The sequence below is a fragment of the Eurytemora carolleeae genome, unplaced genomic scaffold, assembly GCF_000591075.1.
Source record: "Eurytemora carolleeae unplaced genomic scaffold, Eaff_2.0 scaffold212, whole genome shotgun sequence".
In the NCBI taxonomy this organism is placed as follows: Eukaryota; Metazoa; Arthropoda; class Copepoda; order Calanoida; family Temoridae; genus Eurytemora; species Eurytemora carolleeae.
The window spans coordinates 54826-65487 of NW_019396107.1; the positions used below are offsets into that span (position 1 = coordinate 54826).

The 10662-nt window shown below is 34.0% G+C and overlaps 1 protein-coding gene across 5 annotated transcripts in view; it reads left to right on the forward strand.

Annotated features, from left to right (window-relative positions):
• LOC111695140 (transducin-like enhancer protein 4) overlaps positions 1 to 10662 on the forward strand; it is a 14615-nt gene that overhangs the window by 3045 nt on the left and 908 nt on the right. For 3 of the 5 annotated variants that reach the window (XR_002763794.1, XR_002763795.1, XR_002763796.1), the window contains exons 3-12: positions 371 to 462; positions 1545 to 1608; positions 2898 to 2942; positions 4450 to 4509; positions 4807 to 4890; positions 5240 to 5561; positions 6167 to 6204; positions 7204 to 7534; positions 8648 to 8762; positions 9401 to 10515. Coding sequence is in view for 2 of the 5 variants with exons in the window: in XM_023464350.1 (XP_023320118.1) it covers positions 371 to 462; positions 1545 to 1608; positions 2898 to 2942; positions 4450 to 4509; positions 4807 to 4890; positions 5240 to 5561; positions 6167 to 6204; positions 7204 to 7534; positions 8648 to 8762; positions 9401 to 10382 (2133 nt within the window). In the remaining 3 variants the exon portion in view is untranslated. Of the gene's footprint in view, positions 1 to 370; positions 463 to 1544; positions 1609 to 2897; positions 2943 to 4449; positions 4510 to 4806; positions 4891 to 5239; positions 5562 to 6166; positions 6205 to 7203; positions 7535 to 8647; positions 8763 to 9400; positions 10516 to 10662 lie in introns of those variants that run through there. The other 2 variants (XM_023464350.1, XM_023464351.1) reach the window with 1 other exon arrangement.

Consider the following 10662-nt stretch of genomic DNA (forward strand, 5'->3'; position numbering starts at 1 on the left):
ACCCCCCCCCCCACTCCCATCTCCTTCAATCTCCCTCCCGTTCTCTCCAAATACCCTCCCTCCTGTACGCTTCAATCTCCCTCCTGGCCATCCTCTCCAAACCCCTCGATCCCTTCTCCTTCAAATCCCCTTCCCCTTCCTTCCAGTGACAAAGTTTTGTTTTAAAGATTAAGCTATTAATTACTATGGCGAGTATAATAATTTTTGTTCAGCAGCAAGTCTTTAAAAATTAAAGTAAATTTAAATATTATTGGTTCAATTAAATTTAACAAAATATTTGAATATAGCAGGTACGAGAGAATTAAAAAAATATGATTTAATTATCAATTATGGATTAAAATAATGATAATATTTAATATTTATATTTCAGAGTGCGCAGGGTTCTCCGTTTAAACTGACAATAGGAGAATCCATAGATAGGATTAAAGATGAATTCAACTTTCTACAGTCACAGTACAACAGGTAGATATACAATAGACAATAGACTATAGACAGGTAGATAGACAGTAGACATTAGACTGGTAGATAGACACTAGACAATATACGCTAGACAGGTAGATAGACAATAGACAATAGACAATAGACAATAGACGCTTGACAGGTAGGTAGACACTGGACAATAGACTGGTAGATAGACACTAGACAATAGACAGGTAGAAAAAAACACTACAATATACAGGTAGATAGACAATAAACAGGTAGATAGACACTAGACAGGTAAATATACACTAAGACAATAGACAGGTAGATAGACAATAGACAGGTAGATAGATACTAGACAGGTAGACAGGTAGATAGACACTAGAGAGGTAGATAGACACCAGAGAGGTAGATAGACACTAGACACTAGACAGGAAGCTAAATACTAGACAGTTAGATAGACACTAGACACTTGATCGGTAAGTAGACACTAAACTGTAAGATAGACACTGATAGATAAATTTGATCTCCAAGGTGTAAGTCCTCAGGAATGAATGTGTAAAAATATATTTACGACTTCTAATAAATATTATTTATGTCTGAATCCTTCTTTATCGATTCATTTGAAATACTAAGCCCTTTATTGACAATTTACGGATCTATTAAACAATTCCTAGGACTTCTAACCACAGCCTTTTCTTAATGCACCACAGACTTTTAACCTAACCACAAAGTAGCCCCAGACCCCTCCCCCTTCCTTTCAACGAACAATGATCAATTTCCTTCTACCTTAGTGTTACAAAAATTAGGATTTAATCTCATTTTTTCTTTAAATCAATAGAATCCACTTGTGATCAGAATAGGGGGTTTCAATTTTTGAAGAATTGAGGAAATGATTTTCGTTATTTTTTTTCGGTATGTGAGGGCAAAAAATTTATTTACTTTTTCAAAATTCATCTGTTTTCCTAAAGCAGCGATATAAAGCTCAACTTAAGCATAGGAGAATAAATTACTTATATAAAATAAATACCCTTGGTTAAAGGGGCTAATAATATTTTTACTATTTATCATTTTTTATTTTTTGAACATCTATTTTATCTTTATTTAATGATATATTTTCCTAGTTTGAAGCTGGAGTGTGAAAAGCTAGCGCAGGAGAAAACAGAAATCCAACGACAATATATAATGGTGAGTGAGGAAATAAGATTTAGCAAGTGATTTAGACTGAAATTATATCCTAATTTGTAATTGGAGGTAGAGGATTACATCCCTTTCTCTTCGCTACATCTAATCTTGTTTTCTTTCCATTATATTAGTACAGGGTTGCCTACAAAGGCTGAGACTTAATTCAGAGACTAATGTAGAAAAATTGATTAATTCTTTCTTATACTTACAGTTCCCTGCAGTTGTAAGCTAATTTTTTTTCATTGGCTAATCAAATAGATTTGTCATTTATAAACTTCATTGAAGATGAAAGACAATGTTAGCTTTCCGTTCATAATATTTAAAGAGTTACATGTCGTCATTTTAGTCTCAACCTTTGTAGATAACCCTGTAATATAATCTTCTTCTTTCATAATAATTTTAAGTTATGTACGATTCACAACAGTGCCCTTTTACGCCTTTTTTTGGTCAAGAATAAATGAGAATTTTTGTTTTACTTTGAAAATTAAATATCTTTAATTTGGGATTTTTCTAAAAATAAAGTTCTGCAAAATCAATAGAGCTAATTATTCAAAGGTATGATAGGTACCGATGTGAATTGAACATGCCTATTTTTTTTAATAGGGGGTCACTTGAAATTTTAATGACAGTCCCTTTAAGAAAATGACTAGATGTTTGGCCACTAAAATTCAAAGAATTAAATTACGGAATAATTATTGACATTAAGTGTTATCTTAATAAAACTGTAATTCTGTGTACAAGGTTTTATTTTTAAACTTATTTCTCACTTCAGTTTATAGCGAGGGAAAACTTTATTTCTGAATTATCCAAGTTTTTGTAAAAAATGACACACAACAGTTTTTATCAGGCTGCTGAGGTTTCATTTTGGGACAGTTTTAGGACGTATAAATATGCTCTTTGAACTCTATTAAAAAGCGGCAAAAAGTTCTAACTCTAATCCACCATGTTAAAGCGTTTTCACACGTTTAGATAAATTTCGTCTAGATTCAACATGACATGAAAGACTTGAGTTCAAGCGTATTGAATGCCTTGAAGCTTACACTTGGTGCTTTTTATACCTGGGCGCAACTAGAATGTTTACAGGGGGGGCTAAGCTAAATTTCAATTGACCCTCCATGTAAAGATGACAATGCCCGATTCACAACGGTACCCTAAAAAGCTTTGTCGGATCAAGGATGATTTAGATACACATATTCATAATTTAGAAAATGATTATTATTAGTTATTTCTTTATTAATTATTTGAAATTATTTTATTTTTTTTAAAACATCTTTAAATTAAAATTTTTTAAGTACTATGAGATGTCCTATGGCCTCAATGTGGAGATGCATAAACAGGTGAGAATTGTTTTATCATTTTTATCAAACTATTTTATTGACTTTGTTGTTATAAATGTCATATTGTTGATTCTTAGATATTGAGAATGTCTCAAATTTAGTAATAAATATTAAATTCAATTAAAATTAAGACTTGAGCTACAGTTTTATACGAATGGGGCCTGAAGTCGGGGGAGATCATAAATTTTGAACGGTTGATCTCGATATTCAATACGGGCACCTTTTAAATGCTTAATCTCTAAGTAAATGATATCCATATAGAGTATAATAATTATCACCGTATATTTAAATTAAATTAATCTGTAGATTTGCATAAGATAAAGTGCTTGATTCTGATATTCCAGCTCTGATTATTTTTGACACCCTATCATTGTTCTTGTATTATCTCTAAATGTGTGTTCATCACTAAATGTTTGCTTAAGACTCGTTAGTACAGAGCAGCATAAATTTGAAATCTCATTCTTATTTTTCCCCCCCCCCCCCCCCACCAAAAAAAACTCACATTAGAAATGAAGGCATGGAACTTTGTTTTGTTTAATTTTAACCAAATCAATTGAAAGCAGAATGCAATTGCAAAAGATTAAAAAGAAGAGTTTCTCATCTTAAAAGTTTTTAAACAGTTGGTTTTTAGCAAAAAAAATTTTTATTAGTTTTAATATCAACGAAAAGATTTAAAATTAATGCCCTCATGCCCCCTCCCCCCTCTATCTATCTACAATTCAAATATTGACTATAAACTCTCCTATATTGTCGTGAAAAAATAATAAGTTCTTCAAACTTTAGATAAATATTTTATTTTCTGAAAAAAAAGTTTAAAACGTACTTTGCCCTATATCCATTTCTTTTGTTTTCTAAACTTTGAAGATTTTTTTTAAGAAACTAAATTTTCGTGATTAACTCAATCCCCCCCCCTCCCTTGTAAATTATAGAGCAATCTTTCCTAATATCTAATCTTCGGCAGAGAGAAGGGTTTTACGTAATTATTTTTTTGAAAGAATACATTTGACCTGTTGGCCCCTTGATGACCTATAGTTAAGTGGGTGTGCACAGTTTAGGTTTATTACTCTCCCAAGCCGAGGATTTTACGAGGATTCCCTTTAACTCTTTTCATGAGTCGGCTCCGCTATAAAATCCGATAAATTACCAATAAAAAGTTTAAACCGCAAAATTCAAAACCAACATTAACCACTACCCGCCATTTTTGATTAAGTAGAAGGGGACTTATATAAATAGTGATTTTGATAGATTTGCTTGGTTTGTTTTAAGTGGTACAGTTTGGCCCTTTGCAGGAGACTTTATTGCTCTTTAAATATAACAAGAACTTTGTAATCCATTAATTAAGAATAAGCAAGAAAAAATAGTTTAAAATTCTCTTTTTAAGGCTTATCCTTTTTGAGTAGCTGTGTAAATGTTAATGTTAATGAATTAGCATTGAGCTAATTGTGTTCTTTCATTTTTCTTTATTTTTTCTAATTTTTATTTTTACCATTTTTTTCTTTTTTTTTAGACCGAGATTGTGAAACGAATGTCTGCTATTATAGCACAAGTACTTCCTTTTTTATCACAGGTAGCTTTAAACCCTTATTAAGTTATCTCTTTTTGAAAACATTTTTTAAAAGAACGGATATTTACTTGGGCAATTTTATAAAAAATATAATAAATAAATAAAACATTCCTACGAAAGCATGTATTTTGGAATGAAAAATTATTAGGGGCAAAAATTTTAAATTAGAAATCAATTTTACTATTTTTTAGCCCAAAAATTGTTTCATTTTCCCTGAAAATTTCCCCCTATTTCAATGAAGAAAATTTTTTAAATATTTCCCCTGGATATGATGTGAGGTTAACCTGAATCTTTGTCCAGGAGCACCAGCAGCAGGTAGCTACAGCTGTAGAACGAGCTAAGCAGGTCACCATGACTGACCTAAACTCTGTCGTCTCGGGAGGGGTAAGTTAAATTTTTTCAAATACAAAAAAATTAGAAAATTTATAAATTAATTTTTTTAAATTAAAAAATATATTGTTTATTTTGATCAGTCTTTGTATTTTCTCTTTCAAACTTTTTATTGAAACAACAAAGGTACAGATCTGAGAAAATTGTGTAATAATGATAAAAAAAACACGAATATTCATTTATATATATATATATACAAAGATGCTTCTCGCAAATTACTCTCTAATTTAAGGTATGGAATTTAAACTAGTAAAGACTTAACAACTCTGAGATCTGGAATAAGATCTTACATGAAATGAAAAAGGACCTCTCTTTTTGAATATAATAGAAATAATATTTTCAGCGACCCGATATAGCACGCCTGATGCAGCTTCACGCACATGCGCAAGCTAACCTTGCCGGAGCTGTTTCCGGTCCTCCTGGACTTCCTCCCGGCTTTCCCAACGGAGGTCTCGGCCTCCCTCCAGGTCTTGCTGGCCTTCAGCATGGAATACCGACCTCGTTGTCCAACTCCCTCCTCGGCAGCCTCCCAACCAGCATAGCAGCATCGCTTGGTGGCCTCGGTCCCGGTCCTCTACATCCAGCTCTTAGTATGCTCAAACCTCACCTCCCCCTTGATCATAAACGGGACGAAGATGTGCGAAAAAGTCTTTCTGAGAGCAACGGTAATTTTTCCGGAAATTTTCTGACAAAACTTTTTAAATTTTCTCTCCTTTATGAAGAAATACTTTCTTACTTGCGTATCTAATATGAAGGATGATAGTTTTATTTCTTGTGATAAAACTGCAATATTCTAGTTTATGTTCCAACCATCAACATTATATTTCGTTCAGCTTAATGCATTAAAGAGGATGTTTTAAAACTTGCCCTTTAAACTATCTGGCGAGAGTTTGCAACCTTTCCCTTTATTGACTTGAGTTGAATGTATAGTGTTCCATGTTGGTCTCTTGGGACTTTTACCTTAGATTGCTACCCCCTGCAGGAAAACATTTAGAAAGTATCAGATTTTAACACTTTTCAAACTAATATTGATCAGATAATGGTATCAAGGGTATCTTTGTAATTTGGGCAACTCTACATTCTACACTTTATATTCTTTACTTCTCTACATTCTACACTTTAAATTCTTTATTTCTCTACTCTTTACATTTATACTAAACCATTATTGAAAATATTTGTTTAACGCCCAATATAACGTTTAGATATTACTGTTGTTTTATTTTGTGAATTATAAAGAATAATTTTGTAATTATCTTTTGTATATTTTTAGCCAGCATGATTTCACAGCAGTCCTCTGAGGATAGACATGTAAGTGAAATATCATTCTTATTCAATTAAAATCTTTTTGATTGTTTAATTTTAAATTAATCACCATTAATCATTGATAGCTCAGTTTTACTTATTAATTTTAAGATTAAATGTGAGAACTCTGAAAATTAATAGCAATGCTGTTAATACTAATGATAAAAAATTCAATCCGGTTTTGAAAATACAAAACTCATTCAACTCACGCGTATTTAAAGTGATAAAAACATTAAAAATAATTTTTGTACCATTTTTATTATTTTTTTTTTTGCTAGATTTTTCTTCCTCTTATGTTTTATTTTTATTTTCATTTAGACTAACAGTGTTGATGTAGAAGTATGTAATCAACTAATCATGTTTTCTATTTATTTGTTTAAAAGTTAATCTTAGCTCTACCTCACGTTAAACTTTGATTACAGCTACCGCGCCTTCTATTTCTGATTACAGTCGAGCTAATCTGTATGCCCCCCCCCCCCCCCCTCCCACCACACAGAGTTGGTTTAGGTCTGAGCTAATGACAATAAAACATTATATGGCAAGGCTATCACTCCTTTCAGGGCATATCATAACCATCGAGGGTTGGCACTCGTTCTCATTCTTGTTGCCACCGCCAGCTCCCCCCTCCTCCTTCTACCCCCTAAGAGAAAAATATAAGCTGTTTATTCAGTATGCATGTTCAAATGTCGATTTGTAACGAGTTATAGCACTTAATGAATACTGAATAAACTAATTAAGTTGATTTAATGCAATATATTAATTCTAGGCTCTCTAGACGGATAATATTACTTACCAAATTTCTACTAAACCAGCAAGATTTAAAAACATTTATTTATTTACTCATTCTATGTTTTCAAGAACTACTAGTCGGGGGGTATGGTTTTTTTTATTTTCTAATTTTTCAAGAAAATACTATACCCTAGAATAAACCAAGTGGATCAAATTTTAATGCTTTCTAGTACGGTCGTTTGATCAAATGGTGAATTTCAAAATAATTTATTTCAGAGAAGTTCCTTGAGTCCTGGAGACCTCAGTCGACATCATCATCGTTCCTCCCCGCAAAACAGTCGAGGTTCTCCTCATCTCAAGAAAATAAAACGCGACGTTGACACCAGCGACGGAGAACGATCTGACCAGGATCTTGTAGTCGATGATGCAAACGATGTTCCCTCTGGGACGAACGGAAACCACCATTCCTCTGGGTCGGAGGAGAACGGAAAAAAGTCTCCGACAAGTCCGGGCTCCGAGAGTTCGACAAGTCAGAAGAAACGAGAAAGTTCTGGAAAAGGAAAACCCCCGACTCCGAAACCGATGGGAACTATTACTCCTTTATCTAGTAAGTTACTTAAAGTTCTCTGTTAATATTCCATCTTCCTTCAAAATTGAAATATTGTTCTTTTACATCCTAATTTTATATGCTAAGCTTCCCTTCTCGTTTTTATATGTTTCCCCTTTTCCACATTTTTCTTTTTATTTCTTCACCATTTTCTAATCTCTCGCTGATATCCCTGGAAATTAAACAATTCCCCTTCTCTGGTTTCCCTCTCTTTTCAATCCCCTCCCCCCCCCCCCCATTCCTCCTACTTTACTCTCTCCCTTTTAAAATCTGATAAAGCTTGAATGGTTTTGTATAATATCCTCTAGTGTTAAACATAGATCTTTATCATTACTCAAACCCTTCTAGACGGAAACTTCGGTCCACAAAACCATTCTAAACTCTTCTTTATGCCAAATTTAGACTTATCAACTCCTTCTAGCTTCTAGCTTCAAATCTTTTCCTGGTGTTCCTGTTCAACCCCTTTATTTAAAGCCTAGACTTATCAATATTTATTCCAAACTTAGACTAATCAAACCCTTCTTTATTCCAAACCCAGGCTTATCAAACCCTTCTTTATTCCAAACCCTGGCTTATCAAACCCTTCTTTATTCCAAACCCAGGCTTATCAAACCCCTCTTTATTCCAAACCCAGGCTTATCAAACCCCTCTTTATTCCAAACTTAGACTTATCAAACCCTTCTTTATTCCAAACTTAGACTTTTCAAATATTTCTTTATTCCAAACTTAGACTTTTTAAACCTTTCTTTATTCCAAACCTAGCCATGTTTTTCATGTTTTTCTGTTTTTCTTTATTTCAAACTTAGACTTATTAAACCCTTCTTTATTATCAAATATTTCTTTATTCCAAACCCTTATATTTTCAAGACCCTTCTTTAAGGAATACATAAACTTATCAAATCTTGTTTTATTCCAAACTTTAGTTTTTTACCACTTTTTTGTGGAAGCTTTTGTTTGTCCAAATGATATGAAAACCTTAGATTTAGATTTCTTTTCTTTCTCTTGATTTTTTAAAAAAGTTAAATAAAAAATTAGTGCTTAAATTAATTTATTTTTTTTTAACAAGAACGTTTCTGTGAGATGGAACTAATAATTCAGATTTTAATATTCTAGGTGGATTCCTATTTCCCGAAGGATCAACTCCTCCCAGCCTTCTCAACGGATTAAGACCTCCACTAGGCTCGGACCCCCGCCCTGCCCTCCCCCCAGGGATCTCCCAAACCAAACCGTAAGTTTAATACCTCATAACAAATTCCCCCCGGCTCCCCTGAGATATAAGTTGGAACTCCGTATTTGACAGAGACCTGACATTTCTCTCATATCACATATACTCCAGTCTAACTTTATAATATTATCTTCTCTTTGTCTTAGTTTCACCCTTCAAGGGACTGTCAACGTTATTTCAAGTGCAATAAGCAAAAATGATAGAGATATCTTTGTTTATCGATCTGAAAATTAATAATGTTTATTGATTTCTCATAAAAAGCGAATTTTGCATCAGCGACAAAAAAAACTTATAGAAATCTGTTTTATGATTGAAAAACGACGATATCTTCCTCATTTTTGCTCAAGTAAAGGATGAAGACAACCGTTGGGAACAGGGCATGTACAATTCTTTAAATGGAATGTAACTTGAAATTACGACAGGAGCCCTTTGAAGATGCTTTCAAACAAACTAAAGTTCTATTAATACATAAATTACAGTATTAAAGCTCATCATTTAGGTTCTATACTTTATACAACGAAAATTCATAGTTCACGTAAATGATATCTCGCCAAATAATAATAAATTTTTGAGAATACCCCCATCCCCTTATCGCCAAATAATTATTAAGACTGACTCAAAACTAAATTGCAATATTTCAGAGCCTACTCCTACCATGTGAGCGCTGACGGTCAAACAAGACCAGTTCCGTTTCCGGCCGACGCTCTCATCGGTCCCGGTATTCCTAGAACAGTTAGGAAAATAAACACCCTTCCACACGGAGACGTTGTTTGTGCAGTAACCATGTCTAATCCTACTAAATATGTGTATACAGGAGGAAAGGGTTGTGTTAAGGTCTGGGATATTGCTCAACCTGGGAGTAAGGTTCCAGTGTCTCAGCTAGATTGTTTAACACGGGATAACTATATCAGATCTATCAAACTTCTACCTGATGGAAGGACTCTAGTTGTAGGAGGAGAAGCAAGCACTATCTCTATCTGGGATCTAGCTGCTCCTGCTCCCCGGAGAAAAGGAGAACTGAACAGTGCTGCTCCGGCGTGCTACGCTCTTGCCATCAGTCCCGACTCAAAGCTATGTTTCAGCTGTTGCAGTGATGGTAACATCGCTGTTTGGGATCTTCACAATCAAACACCAGTGAGACAGTTCCAGGGACATACGGACGGAGCCAGCTGTATAGATATTTCATCCGACGGAACAAAACTATGGACGGGAGGTTTGGATAACACTGTACGTTCCTGGGATCTCCGGGAAGGAAGACAACTACAACAACATGACTTTAGTTCTCAGATATTCTGTCTTGGTTATTGTCCAACCGGAGACTGGTTAGCTGTTGGTATGGAGAACTCTAATGTTGAAGTTCTTCATTGTTCTAAACCAGATAAATATCAGCTTCATCTGCATGAAAGCTGTGTTCTCTCTCTCAAGTTTGCAAACTGTGGTAAATGGTTTGTTTCAACTGGAAAAGATAATCTCCTAAACTCCTGGAGAACACCCTACGGAGCTTCAGTTTTCCAATCGAAGGAGGAATCCTCAGTTCTAAGTTGTGATATCAGCAACGATGATAAATATATCGTCACAGGATCCGGAGATAAAAAAGCTTCAGTTTATGAAGTGATCTACTAGATGGGAATATTTCCCTGGTTAAAATATGTGTGAAAATTTGTCCCAAATAGTTTGCATATTGACCTGAAGAAGACACACTATTAGAAATCCCTGCCCAGTGCAATCTATCAATCTCATCCCTCATTAATAATTGGTTTTTTTTATAAGTTTCCTTAATTTCTGATTCTGTATCCGTTCCTTCTTATTCTTTTTCCGTTCCTTTTCACTTAGTTTTATTCCGTCCTTGTTTATTGTTCACCACTTTAACTCTAGAGGGAAGCCATGATATGTTTAAGCCCCC